Source organism: Crocuta crocuta, unplaced genomic scaffold (genome assembly GCF_008692635.1).
Source record: "Crocuta crocuta isolate KB4526 unplaced genomic scaffold, BGI_CrCroc_1.0 scaffold234, whole genome shotgun sequence".
NCBI classification, from domain to species: Eukaryota; Metazoa; Chordata; class Mammalia; order Carnivora; family Hyaenidae; genus Crocuta; species Crocuta crocuta.
This window is the reverse complement of record NW_027529647.1, coordinates 2495584-2515456: the sequence shown is the minus strand read 5'-3', so window position 1 is coordinate 2515456 and position 19873 is coordinate 2495584. Positions and strand designations below refer to the sequence as shown.

Here is a 19873-nt window from a genome sequence, read left to right as displayed (position 1 = left end):
CTGCTCCCACGTTAAGGCGCACGTTCGGCCAGTGCATCCGCCTGCAGAGGAGCCTTTGCTGGCGTCGCGCCCGTCGCCATTTGGGCTCTCGCCCCGACGCTGCCCAGCGACTCCCTAGATGCCACGCGCCCATGCCTAGGAGGGATGTGACCGATGCAGGGACACCCCGCCCCGACACACAGGGATGTGATAGCCCCAGAGAGCCGCTTCGGGGCTCCACTGGGCAGGTGTCATCCCAACGGACTCCTTGCCCCCCCCATCTTCGCATTATCTTTCCCCTCCAACGGGCACTGTGATGGTCCCAGAAGGCTGTGATCCCCCTGTGGGGCCGAACAACACTTCGAGGCTCTGAGAACACGCTAAGGGCCGCTGTGACACCCCCCACACCTGTGATGTCGTGATCCCTCAGAGAGCATTCTCATCTTCCTAAAAAGCACTGTGACCCTCTCCCAACAGATATGAACTCCCTTGTGATGCCAGGATCCATCTAAGGTCTGAGAACACCCCAAGGGCCGCGGTGGCTACACCCCCCACGGACTCTGATCTTCAGGGAGTGTGTGACTCCCCAGGAGGCACTGTGGCCATCACAGCCGCCTGTGGACCCCCATGGGGCTCGGGGACACTGGCTCCCCCGCCCCCTGCCAGGACACCCGCAGGGGGCGCTGTGACTCCTCCCCCAGCGAGGAAGGCAGCCTCCGGTCCGGGTCTGTCCCGCCTGTCACCTCTGCCTGCCTGTCTCTGCCGCTTGGGCGTCCATGTCCCTGTCCCCGCTGCGTCCCTGCCTGTGTTCGGCCTCTTTCTTGGCTTGCTGTGTCCCTGTCTTGTCTCCGTCCGGCTGTCTCTCCCGGCCTCGGTCTCCGGGCTCCTCTGCTCAGGTCGCACCCGGAGGACCCCCTGCTCCCCTTCTCCGCCCGCTCGGGACTAGACGTCGTGACCACGCGGACGTGCGTTCCCAGGTCTACGCGTGATCCGGCAGGGCGGCGACTCTGGCTGGTAGCCCTCTCGGCTCCAGAGGCCCCCAGCCTTGCCTTTGGTGGGTTCCCACATCCCCCGCCCCCTCGGCTCCCGAGTCCGCGCCCGCGTGTCGGGACCGTACTCCGCGGACGCCGGCTCCAGCCGCCCAGCGGCGGAGGTCCAGCGCGCATGCCCAGAGCCCNCCCCCGCTCTCCCCCATCAGCCGCGTGGTGGGCGGCCGGCCCAGGGCAAAGCGTCGGAAAGATCTGTTTCTATGTCAGTCTTTTCTCGGGGCACTTTTCCGGCTCTGCGGGGGTAGGAAGTCCTCTTCTGGGCTCGAAATTGCAACAGATTCTCTGATAAGGTGCTGCCCTTGAAGACCTGCAAGTGCTTTCTTCCGGGCCCTCGGCTTGCCCCAGGATGACACGCCCGCCCACCTGCCGCTCGTGTGTCTACCCAGCCTGGGAGCCCTTGGTGGGGCTGCTGTGCCAGGCAGCAGCTGTCCCGCAGGCCTCAGTAGGAAGCATTTCCCCAGGGCCCCGGGCGCTGTGCTTTCTGAGCCTTGAGTAAGCACAGCTGGAGGTCGGGGATAGGCTGCACCTGGTCACGGTTTTCTTTGGGCAGGGGTGCTGGTGGCCCATTGAGAGGTTTTCATTGATGACCTCAGTGCAGGAAGAGTTGCTGTGGGTCTCCTTGATTGGCACTCGCTGGGCTGACATTAAAGGCCAAAGGTTGCCTAAGAGCCACCTCAGCTATGGGGAGGCACAGTTGGACGGTAAGATTAGCCTCGTGCCCAGGAGGCACAGGCTGGGTGTCTGTGATGCTCCCGTTCCGGTGTTTCCCCGGCTTCTGATTCCTAGCCAGGAGTCAGGCTCCATCTTCGTTCTCTGTCCCTGGCACATAGCAGCCACTTGTAAATGTTTGCTTCACTGTTTTGGAGACAAGCTTGCAAGTTCTTTTCATTTTAAGGGATACAGGCTGGTAGAAACAAAGCCAGATAGGAAAGATGAAGAAATCCCACAAAGGTTTGACAGTTCCCTGTAGCCGGTGGTGTAACCCCTGCATGCACTTCCTTTCATGCTGGAGGTCGGCCTGCATCTAATCTTCTCAGCCCTCAGATAAAGCCTTTACTCGAAGTGCTTATCGGATGACAAGTGCTCTGTTTAGAAGCTGGTCTCTCCCTGTGGATGGGGCAAGAGCCATGTCACATTCATCTTTGTCTCTTATTGTCTGGCATGGAATGGGTGGGGGGGGCGCGGGGGGTGTCTCCGAAAGGCTGTGAAATGACCAAGGTGCTAAAACTAGTTGCCAGTGGTTTTCATCTGGCTTAAGGGTGACCTTCGGGGACCGTAGACGTCATCTAGGCAGGCTTCTCATAACAGTCATAAAATTCACCCCCCCTGAAGCTTCAAGTTCACGGGCAGGTGGGCCTTGCGGGCTTACACTGACCGCTGCTGCCAGGACTGTCCAGCGGGTCAGGTGACCTTGGGCACACTGTGTTGGTGCCCATTCTCCTTAGAGTCTGAGCCAACCTCAGAAGACAAATTTAAGCGTTTGCTTTGAGATGCTTTCTGCTTTAAAGTACATAAGAACAATGAAGCAGGTTATAAAAATGCACTTAACATTCACCCTGTTCAATGTTTTACCTGCTGAAGCATACTTTTCCTGTTATGACAACTCTGCTCGTGGAAGAAAAGAAGTCCTTTCCGATTCAAAGCAGCAGCTTCAGTGGCTGTTTCAAGTGTCACTTTCCAAATGGAGATAATATCAAAGGAAACAAACGGACTAAAAAAAAAAAAACAAAAAACCAAAACAGGCACTTTATGAAGAATCCACTTGAATTCTTTATTCGGTGACTTTCATGAAGCTGTCAATACAAGTTTACCAAAGTCGTACTTCACACGAGGAGGCCGTGTGCCCAGGTTCTGTGGCTACAGAGTTGGGTGGTCAGCGCGCCCACAGAGGCGGACAGGGGCTTGCGATGGAAAGAGAGGAGTAGCCTCCCACTGGCCTTTGGTAGGGACCCTTGAGAAGGACGTGAGCTACATTTTGGAGAACGAAGAGATGATAGATGGGGCAAGTCTGCGTGAGGGAAAGAGGCTTCTAGGCGAAAGGGCAGCGCGTGCATGCGTGAGGTAACAAGGGCACAGGTACCTCGCAATCTGCTGTTGCAAGAAGGGCGGTGGGGACTTGGGTAGGTGGGGCGCAGAGATGAGCGCAGAGAAGCCAGGGAAAGCAGGCCGGCTGCAGGTTGGGAGAGCCCTTGGGTTCCCGGCCCAGGTGTGAATTTTACCCTGAGAGCGGTGGGAAGCCCCCGGTGGCTCTTGAGGCTGCGGGTGACTGATCAGATTGTGTTCTCTATGGGTGACCGGGCGTTGGTGGCCATGGTGGGTTGACGACGGGCTGCACGGAGTTGGAAGCTGCCCATGTAGTGAGACCCAGCACAGAGGAAGAGTGGTGGGGGACAGAAAGGAGAGCGGGGCCCTGGGACAGATGGCTGCAGGGCCGGGAAGGGCCAGGGAGAAAGGAGGCGTAGGGAACACTCCAAGATTGGATGACAGCATTTGGCACTGCCGTGCCACGCTCAGAGGGTGCCGGAAGGAAGCTGTCTTGGGGGCAGGTGATGACTTTCAATTTGGAGATGATGCTGAGCTTGCCAGTAGATAAGGCTTCCCGGTGGCAGGTGGGTGTATATTTTTCTAGAGCCAGAGAGAACGTCCAGGCTCCGGCGCATTTTCGGGACTCCCTCCAGTGGTGCCGAAGCCACGCGGACTGGGGCGGCCTCCCCAGGAGAGTGTGTGGAGTAAGCAAGAGAAGATGGCAGCCTGGAGGCACCTGGTGTTTTCTGTCCGTACGGCAGAGGGGAGGTGACGTGACATGGCGTAATTCAAGTCCCATCCATAAGTCCTTGCCTTTTGGGGTCTGGGAGCAGGATAGCGGGCTCTTTCTTTCTGTCACAGAGCCCCAGTTTGTTGGTTAGAGTAAACAGCTACATGTGAGATGCTAGAGGTGCAAAGGCTATGATTGATTCCAAGGGCCTTCCTGGTGTATATTTGCCTTTGGGGAAACTTCCAGATTGTCACCCATCGCAAAAGACCTTGTTTCTCTCTAGACCAAGGATTGGTCTTCTCAGAACATTCTAAACGGTTAGGTCTCTGAGAAAAAAACAAAACAAAACAAAAAACAAACCCCGTTTTCTAACCACAAAGTATGCCGGAAAAAGTGTTTTTCAGAACCAGAGATGCATTCAAAGTTACGGAATTCTCAGGGTGCCCCTGCTGCCCTTCTGGGACCCCGGTTTCTGTGTGGTACATCAGCAGTAGCAGCAAGCAGGACTTCGGAAAGACTCTATTGAGGATGCAGAGGGCAAGTGTGTGGTGCTCCCTCCCATCTTCCTCCCACGCCAGGGGGCTGAGAAGGGGAGAGGGTGGGGAGAGGCCGATGTTGCAAAAGGAGCCCCTATCTGCCCTCAGGCGGCATGTGGCCCCACAGGGCTGGGCTGGCCTGGCCTTTGCATAAGTGCACAGGGGGCTGTTAGCCGTGATCTTTGTCTCTGAGGAACATGCTCCTCACTTAGGGCACCTGTGACAAAATCTCATCGTGTTCTGTGCTGTTCTGTCCCCAACTGCCTGGCCGTGGGACCTTATCAGTCTCCCCTGAGCATTGCACCAGGATGCTGGCAGGGGTCACGTGCAACACTCACGGATTGCCCCTCCATCCCACCCAAGCCTGCTCTCCCCTTTCACAGGTGATCCAGAACACATTGTGCCTGGCTTGGTGTGTTTCCCATAACCTGAAACTGTGTCTGCCTAATTGTTACACACACACTTTTAATTGGGAGACCCCACGTGGTGAGGGTTGTCTTTTACCTCCTGTTACCAATAAATGCCTTACTGTTAGTATTCTAAATGTAGCCTCTTATCTGCTCCCACCCAAAGCCCGGCCTCACCTCTCTGTCCTTTAGCCTTTGCTTGTATCATTTTGCCTGCATTCCCTAATCCTCTTCAGTGATTGCTTGTCCAGCAAGGATCCTTCTAGCGTTCACATCTTGGTAGAGCTGCCGGCCGTAGAAGGATCCAGGTGTATGGCTTAATTCCTTCTGCCTGCAGCATTTTTCCCTGCCCTTCTGGCCGCCCCCTCCCTCCACTGTCCAGCACAGGGAAGCAGCTGCCTCCCAGTGAATCCCAGGCCTCGTTTTCAGGCCCTGTGGCTTCTTGGAGCCTGTATGGCTGGGCTGCAGAGCTGCCTTGTCATCCACACTGTGAGTGGTGAGCCCCGGCCTGCCGAAGGGCTCCCTGGCCCCCAGTGGCTGTGTTCTCTGAGGCCGCTTCCTGGGCTAGGGCCGCCGCCTCTCTCAGGACCCAGCTGAGGTCCCAGACCCTCTGTGCTTGGGTGGGTGTGATCAGTCCTATGGTCCCACAGGCAGAAGCTCCCCGAGAATTTGCATCTTTGTACTCCAGCACCGGGTGCTCTGGAGGCAGGAAGTGTTTCAAATGCCTACTTCAGTGATTGTACCTGCAGGACTCCCTCTTCCCCCTGCTTTGTTGTCAGATCTAAAAATACTTGCCGAGTACCTGCCTAGTGCCCAGCTGTCAGGGCCACGCCTGTGGCAGGCCCGGTGCTAGGAATTCAGACCAGTCAGGGTTCTGAGGCTGCTGACAGGCGAGGCTCTCCTCTCCTGCTTCTTACTCTGTGCAGCTGGCTGATTTACCGTGTGCCCTGGGGGTGTTTTCCCAGACCCACTGTTGGGAGAACCCTGTTTTGCTCAGAAGATAAAGATCCTGAATGAGCAGAGCCCCATTCCAACCTCAGGCCCTGCCTGTGGGCAGACCAGACCAGGCTGGGGGAAAGGTGTTTTGCCCATAAAAGGGACACAGGGAAGCGTTTGGAGTGGCTGACAGGGACCTGTTCCGTGTCCCATGCCCTAGGCTCAGGTGCCATTGGGAAGACCTGCATTTGAACTTGTGCCTGGAGACCGGCCGGCAGGCCAGCCAGCTGTGCTGAGACTTAACGCCTCCTGACTGGCCACACCCCTGGGCCTGGCACGCGCCCTCCATTGTGTGATGCAGCAGAGGGCCCGCTCTCATGTTCCCCAGTAACCGGCTCCCGGGGGTCGCTGTGGAATATGCCAGTTGCCATTAGTATTTGCAACCCCCCGTGTTGTGCTTCAGGGCTGCGGCAGAGCACGGCCCGCTCTCCGGTAATGTGAACATGCCTGCTGGGAAGGTCACATGCGGACAAGTTGGCAAACGCTCCCTGTTGTTATTATTTAGAATTAAATTTTCTTCTTGGGCCAAAGCAGTTTGGGATTTTTGAGTCTCCCTGTTTCTTTCTCTTGTTTCCTCCTTCCGGGGACCCCTGGGTGTGGTGTGAGGTCCCCAGGTTCACAAATCACCATGTGTTAGAAGAGCTGGACTCATAAGCAGGTCATCACAACAGCGCGCCGATATCAGCTGAAAACAGCTAAAAACGTTTTGTGCAAGGAGGGGTTGAGTTCAGCGAGGGCGCCCTGGGGCCCTGGCTGGGAGGCCAGGGAAAGCTGGGAAGGAGGGAGCATTTGGGGCCAAGGCTGCGAGCAGATTGGTGTGTCCTGCTTTGTCTCCTTCTCAACAGGGCGTGTGCCCGGCCCGGTCCTGGTCCTGCGGGGAGGGCGCGGCCCTGGGAGGCTTTGAGGCGCAGGCCAGAGCTGAGCCACGCTGCTGGTGTGGAGGGCACAGCAGTGGAGACGGTCAGAAAAGCAGTTAGAGGTACAGGACTTGAGCTCACAAGAGGATTTCAGGCCGAGAAGAGTGTGGACCCCGCGAAAGCCACATTTAAGAGACGGGTGGAGGGTGGAGGAATGGTAGCGGGAGCTGAGGAGGGAGGAGGGAGGAGGGAGGGAGAGGAGAGCTGAGAGCAGTGGGGTCACCCATGTGTGCTTCAGGGAGATAAGGACCCAAGGGTGTCCTTGCAAGATGGGAGGGGTGGGCACACCCTGCTCTCTGCAGAAGCTTGACTGGGAAGGAAAGAAAAAGGAGACAGAACTGGAGCAGCACAGGGGCCCTTAAAGCAGAGAGGGGGCGCTAAGGATGCAGGTGACTTGGGGTGCCCAGGAGGTGAGATCCAGGACCCCAGGTGGGGGATGCAGACTGGGTGTCAGGTGGAGAGGGGACACGGCGGGAGGGCGAGGGCCACGGGCAGGTGTGAAGCCGTCAGCTAGTGTGGGGGTAAGAGGTGCAGGCCAGGCGGCTCTGAGGGCCGCGACCCTGGTGGCATGGTGTGCAGGGCCGACTTGTCCTGTGGGTGTGCCTGGCGCCTGAGCCTAGCACAGGAGGGGCTCGGCTGAGTGGGTGAGGAAGGGAAGCCAAGAGGGGCTGCCAGGTGAGGGGAGATGGAGTCACGGTGCGTGGGGGTGGGGGAGCCAGCAAAGAGCTCTTGGATGGGGCCCTGAGAGGAGCATGTTGGTGACACACTGTCTCTGGGTGGAGCCGTTTCAGGGCTGACCAAGTTGTGGATGCAGTGTCAGAGAGCCGAAGGCTTCTAAAGTTGGAGATCATCAAGCCCAGGGTAGGTGCTCTACCCTCTCATGCCCTACAGTGAAGGCTTTGAGCTGGGGCGAGTGGTGTTGGGCCGGGTCGAGAAGACACCAGACAGTGGGGTAGGGTCCTGGGAAAAACCAGATAGAGGCAGGGCAGGGTCCAGGGAGAGCCCAGATAGAGGGGGGCAGGGTCCAGGAAGAGTGCAGATAGAGAGGGTGGGGTCCAGGGAGAGCGCAGAGAGAAGGGGGTGGGGTTTGGGGAGAGCCCAGATAGGGGGGTCAGGTCTAACCCAGATGGAGGGGGCAGGGTCCGCGGAGAGCCCAGACCGAGGGGTTAAGGTTCAGGGGAGCCCCCTGCTGTCTGGCTAGAAGGACGAAGGGTACATGTGGGGAGAGGATGATGAGGTGGGTGCTGTGTGTCACAGACAAGTTCCAGAGCAAGAAGAGAGGTGGGAGTTGGGGGTGTGTGTGAAAGTGGGGCAAGCACAGTAAGGGAATGTGGGGGATTGGTGGCTGTGGTTACCCCAGTTGGCGACACCATCCCCACCAGCCATCTGCAGAATCCAGAGTCCTCCTCCAGCCGAGGGCTCAGATGGGGAGATGAGCGTGCCCCACCCAGGTTCCCGACGGCCGGCAGCTTTGTCCCTGGGGCCTCCAGCAGATCGCTGGGGGTGGAACAGGGCGTTTTCTTGGCCTCCCCACAGATGAGTGGGAGGACTGGACCTCATGAGGAAGTCAGATTTGACTCAGACATGAAAAGAATGTTCCAGAGTAGCGGGAGACGGTGGTCATCACCTGCCTTGGAATATGCTCTGCTCTAGGCCAATCCCCGCCCCTTCAGGTTGCGTGAGCCAGACAGCCTTGGGGACATGTCCCGACCCCCCACCTCCTCCCCTCTTCCTTCCCTGGAGGCTCCACATGCCATGCCTACCATTCCTGACTCACTGGTGCCCTTACCCTTGCAGGCTGCTCCACCAGCCCTGCGCGTACCCAACGCCCCGTGACTCGAGCTTCCCCTCCCACGCAGTTGTCTTCCCTGCCTGGCCGGTGGCCTCTGCACTCGGAGCATCTCAGTCTCAGGCAGCAAGCGCATCCTGTAATGGTTCTGGGTTTCTGGTCCAGACACCCAAGGCGGGGCTGGAGAGGGACAGTGTCACCTCTGCCTGCCTGGCTGCTGCCAAGAACGTGTCGAGGGACTCCCGGTTCTGCTGTGCCCTGGCCTTTCTGCAGGCTCCGCCTGGAGAGAACAGTGATCTCTAAGGCTGAGGGGCCACCTAGGGATGGGGACAGCACTGAACTCCCCTCGGGACACTGCCTGGCAAAGGAAGCAGTTCCCTGTCATGTGGAGCTCCCTAGGCCCGGAACCGAGCACGTCACTGGCCCTCCCTCCCTGTCCCATGGTCCTGTTCTCTCCTGGGGGTCCGGGCATGCATGCACGCACACACACATGCACACGCATGCACGCACGGCTGGGGCCACAGCCTCCTCCCTCTCTGTCCTTTATTTCCTGGTCCTGCTCCCTGGACAGATGTGGGGTTGCTCAGGTTGTGGAGGAAGAGCTGAGACACAGCTGTGACAGCAGCGGCACAGCCACCCTGTCCTGTGCACGGTGACTAAGGCCCAGCTGGCCCAGCCCTGCAGCCTGAGCTGCGGGGGCTGGGGCTGGGTCCAGTAGGAGTGGGTCGGGGTCCTGGGGAGTGCCTGCCTCCCTTGCTCTGCCAGCTCACTCCTGCCTTGGGCCGGGTTCTCTCTCTGTTGCTTGGGTCTCTGCACTGGGTCACGTCTTCTGGTCCACCCGGCCTTCCCCATCCTCACTGGCTGCCCTTATCACACCCCTTCTCATGCCTCTTCTCTGGACTCTGCCCTCCTTCCTCGGGCACCAGGGGGATTTTTCCACCATGTGGATCTGATCGGGGCACCTGGACAGCTTGGTTGGTTGAGCATCCGACTCTTGGTTTCAGCTCAGGTCATGATCTCACACTGGATGGACTCGAGCCCTGCGTCAGGCTCTGTGCTGACATGGTGGAGCCTACTCGGGATTCTCTCTCTCCTTCTCTCTCTTCCCCTCCCCTGCCCTCAAGTGTGTGTTCTCTCTCTCTCTCTCTCTCTCTCTCTCTCTTTCTCTTTCTAAATAAACTTTTGAAAAAGTGGCTCTGGGGGCCCCTGGGTGGCTTAGTCGGTTAAGCGTCCGACTTGCGCTTAGGTCATGATCTCGCGGTTTGTGGGTTCGAGCCCCGCGTCGGGCTCTGTGCTGACTGCCAGCTCAGAGCCTGGAGCCTGTTTCAGTCTGTGACTCCCTCTCTCTCTGACCCTCCCCTGCTCACGCTGTCTCTCTCTCTCTCTCCTAGAAATAAATAAAACATTAAAAAAGAAATTAAAAAAAAAAAGTGGCTCTGATCATGCCACTTGCTTAGACTCTCCTAGAGCTCCCCCTTGTGTGGGGTGACGTCCAGTATCCTAGTGCAGGTGGCACACAAGGCCATCGGCCGGCCCCCTCTTATCCCACCTCTGGCCACTCAGCACCACCTGCCTCAGTCTCCCCTGTGTGCCCGTCCCCATTCCTGCACCTGGGTGACTCCCTATCTTTGTACACCCGGGGTGCCATCGCCCCTTCTGCTGTGCTCACGTGAAGTCCACATCTTGCCTTGGCCACCTCCCCTTGCCCCGCCTGGCCTCTCACGGCACAGAAGAGTCATCTCAACACAAGTTTGTCAAAGGAATAAAAGTTTGGGGCAAGGGGAGCCATGGTGGTGGGCTGGGCCCCTGGGAGGCACGGCCCGGGAGGAGGGTACGTGCCCAGTGTTGTTGAGTGCTTATAATGGGGTCACCCAGACTTCACGTGCACGTCTGTGTGTGTCTGGGAAAACCATGTCCCCCACCCAAGAGGTGAGAAATGCAGAGGCCTCATGACTCATCAGATCCTGGTGGTGACCGGGACAGCAGCGAGACCCTGAGAAGCCAGCCCTGTCCGTGCATCCAGGTGACTGTCCACCCCTGAAGTGGGAGGTGCGTGGTGGACACAGCGGGGTCACTGGGAGCACCCCAGAGGCTGACAGACCTGGGATGGTCCTCCTTGTGTGGGGGATTCAGGGGTACCTCTCTGTGCCCGCTTTCCTCATCCATAACATGGAGCCAGTCCCCACGCCGTCAACTTGTCCTCAGGATTAAGAGAGATAGGAATGCAAAGCGGAATCGGCTGGCAGCCAGCGGCTGTGGTCCCCGAGGATCAGGGTGGGACAAGTCCTACCTGATAGGTGGTGCCAGCAGCTTGCTCCCGGGCCTCTCCTGCCCCCCGTCCCTCCTGCCATGTCTGCTGTCCCCTCTCACCCTGCTCCTGTCTGCAGGGCCACCACATACGTGACAGAGCAGGTTCGGGGCACCTGGGCTCCTCCACCCGAGGCCGGCACCTTCTCTTCCTGTTGCCCTGGAGGGCAGAGTCGCTATGGACTCCATGGACCCCGTGAAAGTGTTGCCTCACAGGAGCTCCTTCCCCGGGAATGGCCACCCTGGCCCTGGGACCCGTGGGGAGGGCTCCCCCCCCACCCCCCACCCCCCCACTGTAGCGGATCTCACCAGAGCCTGATGTGAACTTGACTTTGGCGTACCCAGGATGGTGTACGTGGCCTGAGGGTGCAACGGTCACCACGACAGGAAGGGGAACTGGATCAAAGTGTAGCAAGATAATATTTGGGGGAAATAGAGTTCACTCGTTTCCACCGAGAGTTCTGTTTTATTTTTGTTTAAGAAATCCTTGCTTCCTATGTACAGATAGCCTGAACTCTGAAAACAGGCTGGTGTGTGAGGGAAAGAGAAGTGAGATCACTGGGAGAAGGCGCTTGTAGGGGTGGGAGAAGCATGCCATTTGGAGGGACTGTCCCTGGAGAGAGAGAGCAGGGGCTTGTGTGGGGGTCTGGGAGAACCTTCCACACAAGGAGGAGCCATACTTGGACCCCTCTGCAGGACTGATCAAGTGCTGGCCCACCAGGTCCCTGTCACTCCCCAGATGTCCCTGAGCCTGTGCCAGGCCAGGCGACCCTGTGGAGCGGTAATGAGAAGCCCTGGGGACATCTGAGCTGCCCCACGTGCCAAGCTAGGCGGAGTGCTTTCTCTGAACAGCCTTAGTTAATCCTCACAACAATTGGCTTGGCACATCCGTTGGATCCCCTCCCTTCCCTGCTTCCAAGAAAATCCAAACTCCCCTCCGTGCACGATCCGGCCCCTGGACGTCTCTCTCTGCTGCTCTTCCCCTTGCTTGCTGTGCTCTGGCCGCACAGACGCCCCTGTGTTCCTGGAGCACACTGGCCTGGCCCCGCCCCGCCCCCAGGCCTGTGCACTTGCTCTTCTCAGAGGTCTTTCCTCTGCCCTCCTGGCTGCTTCCTTCTTGTCACTTCACCTCGAATTGGGAGAGGTCACCATGATCACCCTAATAAAGTGGCTGTCACCCTCCCTACGTGATGTGTCCGCAGCTGTCTGAGATGATCACTGTGTGCACTTCTTGTGAGTCTAAAGGATAATGAGTGGAATTTTTTCTGTTTTCCCCGAATTGCAGAATTGCAGACTAGGCCCAGAACCCGAGGACAGGACACACAAAGTACTTCCCTACATTCCAAAGTCAGGGAGCTGCAGGCGGCTGGGCCCAGCCTCCTCCCACAGAAAGCCAGCCCCGCCCCCACCCCACCCCCCTGCAGAGAGTTGGGGGGTGGCCTTTAGGTGAGTGCAGTGTTAGTGGTGAAAAAGCATTCCCTCCCTCCCCATCTGGAGGCCCAAGGAGACTGGTGTTCCAGGGCCCTGCCGGCCGTCCACCCCGGGCTGCCAGGGCACGTATGAGTGGCAGCGAGAGCGAGCGGGGGTGCACGGTGTCACTCACACCCCAGTGGACCCTGAGGGTGAGCGGGGCCTGGTGGTGCCCCATGAGGTGCGTGGTATCATTCGGTTCTGTTTGATGCGCTGGCTACCCTCCTTTGGGGTAAGAGGCATGGCTTCTATGAGGTTCGGGCAAACAAGTGACAAAGCTCAACTTGGGAAGCAGTATCGTGTCCCGCATAAGCCTCTACCTCCCTCCTCCGCCCCTGCCCGCCAGGTACAGATGTGGGATGTGGNAGGGGACATGGTGGCTCCAAAGCCGACCTCCAGAGCATGATGTTCTCCTTGATTGTTTTATATTTTTGGACTGTCTCCACCCCCTGACTTCTCCCTCCCCACACAAGCTTAAACGGTGTGGTGTGGCTGTGAACGAGTGTATCTGTCAGTCTAAGGAAAGGGCTTTGCAGGATATGCACTAAAATGTGAGTAGTGATTATCTTTAGGTAGAAGAGGGGGGACGATTGGGGGATAACAGAAACAGGACTTGACATTTTTGTTCTGTGCTTTTGTATTATTTGCCTTTTTTTGTTTAAAAACAACAACTAAGAAAACTACCCTGGATCTGGTTTGGTAGATGCCTAAAGAGGTCACCACAAACCTTGTTTGCCCGGCCCCAGAAATGCCAAGGTCTCTTTCTGGGTGAGGACCTTAGGAGGAGGCCTGTGAGGGTCCAGGGAGTGCTTTGGGGGGGTCTCCTGAACATGTCCTTGCCTGGGAGTCCCTGAACGCAGGGCGTCCCTGGGCTGCCTGCCACGACGAACCAAACCGTGTGTCTGCCTCTCGCTGAAGGTCCTTCTGAAGGAACTCGGTAGGTGCGATGATGGTTCTGGAGTTTCCAGTTTAATATTCAACCCGGATGTGAGGCCAGTTGAGTGAGGATTGGTGCTGTCCTGCCCGGCTCTTGTTCTGTTTATAAACATGTTTATTGCCCCCAGAGGGAGCTGCTGCTTTCCACGCAGACAGGGTGGGCCTGGGGTCCCCTTCAAAGGGTAATAGACTCAGAGCCTAGAATGGGGGATTGAAACCCTGGAGGTGGGACACCTGGCTGGCTCAGTGGGAAGACCGTGCAGCTCTTGATCTTGGGGTTGTGAGTTTGAGCCCCACGTTGGGTGTGGAGATGACTGAATGAGTACCTACGTACATACAAAGATATAGGCAGTGTGCACGTGGGGGCTGTGGCGTGCAGCCTGGGTGTGGCTCGGGGGGTTCAGGGCCTGGGGAGGAGGGGGTGTTCCTGGCTGCTTTCCCACCCAGGACAGAGCAAATGTACAGGCTCCCATTAAAGCTTCCTTTCTCCTGAGGAGGGAGGCTCCAGCCCAGCCCCACATGGGGTCCTGCTGTGGACGAGGCACTTCCAGTGGGACGTGTTCAGTGGGTGTCGTCACAAAACCTTAGTTAGTCTTCCCTACGGGGAAGCGTCTATAAGACCAGAGTCAGGGCACCTGGGGTGCTCAGTCGATTAAGTGTCCAACTTCGGCTCAGGTCATGAAATCATGGTCTGTGAGTTTGAGCCCCTGCATTGGGCTCTGTGCTGACGGTGAGGAGGCTGGAGCCTGCTTTAGATTCTGTGTCTCCCTCTCTCTCTGGCCATCGCCTTCTTGTTCATTTGTTTTCTCTCTCTAAAATAAATAATAAACATTGAAAAATTTTTGAAAAAAAACCCTAGATGAACCTTAAGGGCATTATACTCAGTGATATAAGCCACTCACAAAATGACGGAAGTGTATGATTTCACTCTTAGAGTTGTTGCCTTGGTAGAGACAGGAAGGAGAGGGTGGGCACCAGGGGCTGGGGGAGGGGCGTCCATGCGTCATGGGGACAGAGGTTCAGCTCCGGAAGACGAAAGAGTTCTGGGGATGGATGGCAGTGAGGGCGCAGCGTGACTGCGCTTAATGCCACAGAACTGTAAGCTCGGGGACGGTTACCTGGTCGTTCTTACCTGTGTTTTCCCTCAGTGAGAAAAAGCGCCCTGCACTGGGGGGCTTCTCACACACACAGGTCTTAGCCTATAATTCTTTAATTTCCACTCTGCATTCTTAAGGTATTATTTCCTTTCTGTATTTTCAGATGAATGTTACAGGTGCAAGAGAAACTGGAGCGATCTGGCTGTTTACCGAAACTTGCTGAAGCAAACCAACCCTTGTGACCTCTGTGGGCGTTTGTACCGTCCCAGGCGGAAAGGCTAGTCTGAGGTACGTGGGCAGACGCCGCACCGGGCTATGCCGAGCACAGTAGGGCTCTGGCAAAAGCAGATGTTAAATCGTGGTGTCCTGAGTGGTAGACTTCGTCCACGCGCAGTCTCCGACGGCACGCCTTCCCCATTTGTAACGTCCGCCTGGACCTCAGTAGTAGTTGCCCATGAGGGAGAGACAGCACCCAACCCCCCACTGTAATACTTCTGACTCGTGTGGACCCAGCAATGTCTTAATTTTGAAGTGGTGACACTCCCGTGTCTTTCTCCGCCCTCCCGTTTACTCCCCAGCTGTGATTCTCCGGAGGGCCTCCCTGAAACTCAGCTGGCGTTTCTAGAGAGTTAAGGGCTGGCCTGTGGGTTGTGACCCAGGGACGGGCAGAGCAGGTGCGTGGCCCAGCTGTAGAGGCCCGGAGCCTTGGGGGGACGGAGACGGAGCAGCTTTGACTGGCTGGGGTGCTCTTGTGCAGCGGCACCCCCCCCCCAGCTGCCGGTGGGAGGGGGCCAGGGGCCCGCCCACCGTGGTGGGGAGTTGTCTTCAGCAGCACCTGGTCGGCTCGCCCTTCTGGGGCCTTAGCCTTAGCCTCCCGTTACTCAGAATCGGTGTGACCTGCTCCGGTAACTGCAGAAAAGAAGCTTACTGCAGAGCTCATGGTGACTTCTCGAAATATTCACTTTTTTTTTTTTTAATGTTTATTTATTTTGAGAGAGAGAGAGAAAAAGGGAGAGTGAACAGGGGAGCAGAGAGAAGAGGAAACAGAAACTAGGCAGCTCCAGGCTCTGAGCTGTCCGCGCAGAGCCCGATGCAGAGCTCAAGCCCAGGGACCGTGAGATCATCACCTGAGCCGACACTAGCAGCCGGGCGCCCCTCCACTTACGTGGGAGCCCTTCTCATACTTCACAGAAAGATGAAAACAAAAACATGCTCTTTAAAACGTGAACCGTCATATATGGTTAATGTATAACATACACATACATTAAGCGTGACTTCTAATCCGACAGGAGACGGGATGGCAAGCAGGTCAGCAGCACAGCCTCGGAGAGGGGGCTGGGGGATTTAGCTGCTCCGCGCCCCTCCTGGCAGCCTGCGACCCACCCCCCTCCTGGCGCCCCCCACCATGGACCCCCCGGGGTACAACTGCTTTGTGGACAGAGACAAGATGGACGCCGCCGTGCAGGACCTGGGCCCCAAGGAGCTGAGCTGCGCGGAGCTGCAGGAGCTGAAGCAGCTGGCCCGCCAGGGCTACTGGGCCCGCAGCTACGCCCTGCGGGGCACGGTGTACCAGCGCCTGATCCGGGACATCCCCTGCCGCACGGTCACGCCGGACGCCAGCGTGTACAGCGACATCGTGGGCAAGATCGTGGGCAAGCACAGCAGCAGCAGCCTGCCCTTGCCCGAGTTCGTGGACAACACGCAGGTGCCCAGCTACTGCCTGAACGCGCGCGGCGAGGACGCCGTGCGCAAGATCCTGCTCTGCATCGCCAACCAGTTCCCGGACGTGTCCTTCTGCCCCGCCCTGCCCGCCGTCGTGGCCCTGCTGCTGCACTACAGCACGGACGAGGCCCAGTGCTTCGAGAACGCCTGCCGCATCCTGGCCTGCAATGACCCCAGCCGGAAGCTGGTGGATCAGAGCTTCCTGGCGTTCGAGTCCTCCTGCATGACGTTCGGGGACCTGGTGAACAAGTACTGCCAGGCGGCCCACAAGCTCATGGTGGCTGTGTCGGAGGACGTGCTGCAGGTCTACGCGGACTGGCAGCGCTGGCTGTTCGGGGAGCTGCCCCTTGGCCACTTTGCCCGCGTCTTCGACGTCTTCCTGGTGGAGGGCTACAAGGTGCTGTACCGCGTGGCGCTGGCGATCCTCAAGTTCTTCCACAAGGTGAGGGCTGGCCAGCCGCTCGAGTCAGACAGCGTGAAGCAGGACATTCGCAACTTCGTCAGGGACATCGCCAAGACCGTGTCTCCAGAGAAGTTGCTGGAGAAAGCATTCGCCATCCGCCTCTTCTCCCGGAAGGAGATTCAGCTCCTGCAAATGGCCAACGAGAAGGCTCTGAAGCAGAAAGGTATCACCGTCAAGCAGAAGAGGTAGGCAGGCCCCTCGGGGCCTTGTGTGTGGCCAGCCCGTGGGTAGGCGAGGCCCACGCAGGGCAGGGCGTGGGCGGGCTGCCTCCTGGGACCAGGGGCCTGAGCTGGTCCTGCCAGGCTCTTGGTCTGCCTCCTGGCAGCCCGCCCTGCACGGATAGGAAACCCCAGGAGGGGCCGGGGGCCTTCTGGCTACAGCCATAGGCTGCTCAGACAGCTGTGGGTGCAGAAGGTGCAGGGAAGGTCCCGCCCTCGGGGACAGGGCTGATGGATGGGCCGATGGATGCTGACTGTGGAGTCAGAAGGCCCGGCCATGGGCCCGGCTGACTGTCCCGGATCATTTCAGAGCAGCCCCTGCTCTGTGCCCCCACCCCGGTTCTGGGCTCCCTTGCTAGCTGTTCTCGTGGCTGCTGGGTATGCCCCCCTGCCCTGGGCACCGCACCTGGGAGCCCGGCCGGGAGGGGCCCGCGGTGCCCCGACAGCGTCTCAGCGCGACCGAGCCCTAGGTGTGGAGGCCGTTCTCCAGGGCCGAAGGCTGGTGCGTCCTGGCCATCAGTACTTGCCACTAACCTGTCCTTGTCTGTTTCCTTTTTCTTCCTCTTCTCTGTGTCCGTTGCTTCCCCCTGTTTTTCAGTGTTTCACTTTCTAAAAGGTAGGTCTGGAAATGACATCTTCATGCCTGGCTCTCCTCCATCTCCCATCCTGGCTGTCCGAGGCCTGGCTGCTTTCTCTGGCTCTCGGGGCTGGGTTTGGCAACGCTGCCTTAAACCCTGGCTGCTCTTCAAGCTCTGTCTGTCTGTCTCCTCAGCTGCCTCAGTTGTGCTGTCTGTTGGTGCTTGGCTGGCTCTGAGGCATTGTCTCGTCAGAGGGGCTCATTCCGTGTCCCCATTCATCAGTGAAGACAAGCCTTTGTCCCCACCCAGGCTGAGAGCTCTCCCCTCGGTAGCTGGTGGGAGTGGGGCTCCAGGGCTCAGCGCCATCCCCTCGTTCCTGTTTCCTCCTGAATAGAGAAGCGCCCTTCAGGCAGAGCTCACACATGAGGGTCCGCATCTCCCAGGCCAGGGGTGGGGGGGCGGGGGCGTGGTCAGGCCTGCCCGGCTGTGCTCTGAGCCCTCCCCACTCTCCCCAGGCAGTTTGTGCACTTGGCGGTGCACGCGGAGAACTTCCACTCGGAGATCGTCAGTGTGAAGGAGATGAGAGACATCTGGTCGTGGGTCCCTGAGCGCTTCGCCCTCTGCCAGCCCCTCCTGCTCTTCTCCTCGCTGCAGCATGGGTACAGCCTGACCAGGTAACAGCCAGGAGCCTGGCACGGGCCCCGAGGCACTGGCTCCCGGGGCCTGACACACAGGAGGACCAGTCAGCTGTGGAGCCGCCCCAGAAGTAGGGGTGGTGTCGGGATGGGCCCTAGATCTGCCTGCCTCTTCCTGGGGGGCCCTAGAATTGGGAGCCCCTTTGTCTGGGCTTCTCTTACCCCCAGGCCACCCAGACTTCGGGGGTCACTGCCCTGAATACACAGCACAGATCCAGGCTCCTGTGAAGGTGTGATGACCCGGGAGGCGGAACGCCCACACAGGGGCTTAAAGAATCCTGGCCCAGGAAGACGTGTGGCGGTAGGGCCTGGACCCCTGCTGCCCAAGCCCACTCAGCTCCCCAGCCGGGCCCAGAGCGTTCCGGCGGGGCCCCCTCCGGGCCTACTGCCTCCCGAGGCAGCTCTGCCAGGTCCGGCCCCAGGTGAGCCTCAGATGGCAGGTGGCCTCAGAAGTTTCTGGCTCGGGTCACAGGTGACCCCGCAGAAGTGACATAGGCAGGCTGTCCCAACCCACGTGAGTGTTAACGGCATAGCTGGAGACACATTCTCCTGGTCCTCACCTCTTTGCTGCATGGGAGGCCTGCCATGGGACAGCCAGGCTGGGCCACCAGGGATGCCATGCAGGCTCTGGGCACTTGGTGCCACCACGATGCTGTGTCTGGCCTCTTTGCACACGTCCCTGTCTCCCGCGAGCTCAGGCTCCCAGGCACCTCCACGCTTTCCTAGGGCAGGGACCTGTTCTTGGGTTTTGCTTCCCCACAGCTCCTGGCACGTGGCTGTGCCCACTGAGGACTGTCCCCCATGCAGCTTTTTCCCCACATGGTAGCAGCATGGTCGGTCCTGGCCAGCTGACTGCTCAGCCCTCGGGCCACCAGGCCTGGCCTCTGTCAGCTGAGAAATGTCTAGGCCAGCGTGCTGCCAGGTCCTTGGCCACCATGCCTGGTCCCCAGGAGATAAGGAAACACAGTTCCCAGGCCCGTCTACCCCAGACAGCCTGGGCTTCTCAGATGCTGTGGTGCCAGGTTGCTGTGACCAGAGGTGGCACAGAGGAGGGACAGAAGGCTGGTGTGTGTGGTCTTTGCCCCCAGGTTTTATTTCCAGTGTGAAGGACACGAGCCCACCCTCCTGCTCATCAAGACCACGCAAAAGGAGGTGAGGAGGGGCCCTTGTGGCTAATGAGCCTTGGTGGGGGGGTGCTCCCCTGAAGCTTCTACCCAGGCTTCCTGCTCTTAGGGATGCAGAGTGGAGCCCCCCCTCCCTCCACAGAGAGGTGAATCCAGCCTCTCTGTCTGACCCCCATCCGCCCAGGCCCCTGCTGCGCAGCCTGGTGGCACGGAGCCTGGCTGCAAGGAGCTCACCCTGCACGATTACCTAGTGAGCAGGGCCCTGACTCCACCCCAACAGGCGGTCTCTGGCCCTGTCCTTTGCTCAGTGTCCTGAGGTGCCCAGGGAAGTCCTATGTCCTCCTCCTCGGGGCGTGTACCGGCGGCAGAGGCTCCTTGTTCCGTGGCTCCCAAACCTGTGTCCGTGGGAGCTGTAGGCCCCTCGCCCCATCCCAGGTTCCGTGTCTGGGCTCCCAGGAGGGGCTGGGCGTCTGCGCTCTATCAGGGGACTCACTGTCACACGCTGCGGGCGAAGCCTGCAGTCCCCCCAGGACCGAGTGTGCTGGTGGAACCGGCACTTTGCCGGCTGGCTGGGGGTGGGGGAGCACTCCCGAGCAGGGCCACCTCCTGGAAGCTTCTATGTAAAGGGCATCCCTGGGATTGATGCTCAAAGTCAGAGTGTGGAAATGGGCTCATTCCATGCTTGAGGGCCCAGGAGGGAAACAAGAATATCCCAAACATGCTGCTGATGGCAGAGGCAGCCACCCAGCCACCCTCACCACCCGCCCCATGCCCTCCAAACTCGGACCTCCCCACATCACTGTCCACCTCTAGCCTTTGCCCTCGGGTGCACCAA

At 58.8% G+C, this 19873-nt stretch overlaps 2 protein-coding genes across 3 annotated transcripts in view; both read left to right on the top strand.

Moving 5' to 3' along the window:
• Positions 1-8731, top strand: part of NTN3 (netrin 3) — a 10594-nt gene extending 1863 nt beyond the window's left edge. Inside the window, exons 6-7 of the mRNA XM_077762776.1 lie at positions 6024-6154; positions 8594-8731. Coding sequence (XP_077618902.1) covers positions 6024-6154; positions 8594-8731 — 269 coding nt within the window. The remainder of the gene's footprint in view (positions 1-6023; positions 6155-8593) is intronic.
• Positions 8732-14188: 5457 nt separating this feature from the next.
• Positions 14189-19873, top strand: part of TBC1D24 (TBC1 domain family member 24) — an 8396-nt gene continuing 2711 nt past the window's right edge. The window contains exons 1-6 of one of the 2 annotated variants that reach the window (XM_077762611.1): positions 14189-14239; positions 14402-14526; positions 15528-16608; positions 17240-17257; positions 17735-17893; positions 19003-19066. In XM_077762611.1, coding sequence (XP_077618737.1) covers positions 15644-16608; positions 17240-17257; positions 17735-17893; positions 19003-19066 — 1206 coding nt within the window. In that variant the 5' untranslated portion in view covers positions 14189-14239; positions 14402-14526; positions 15528-15643. The remainder of the gene's footprint in view (positions 14240-14401; positions 14527-15527; positions 16609-17239; positions 17258-17734; positions 17894-19002; positions 19067-19873) is intronic. The other variant, XM_077762612.1, reaches the window with a different exon arrangement.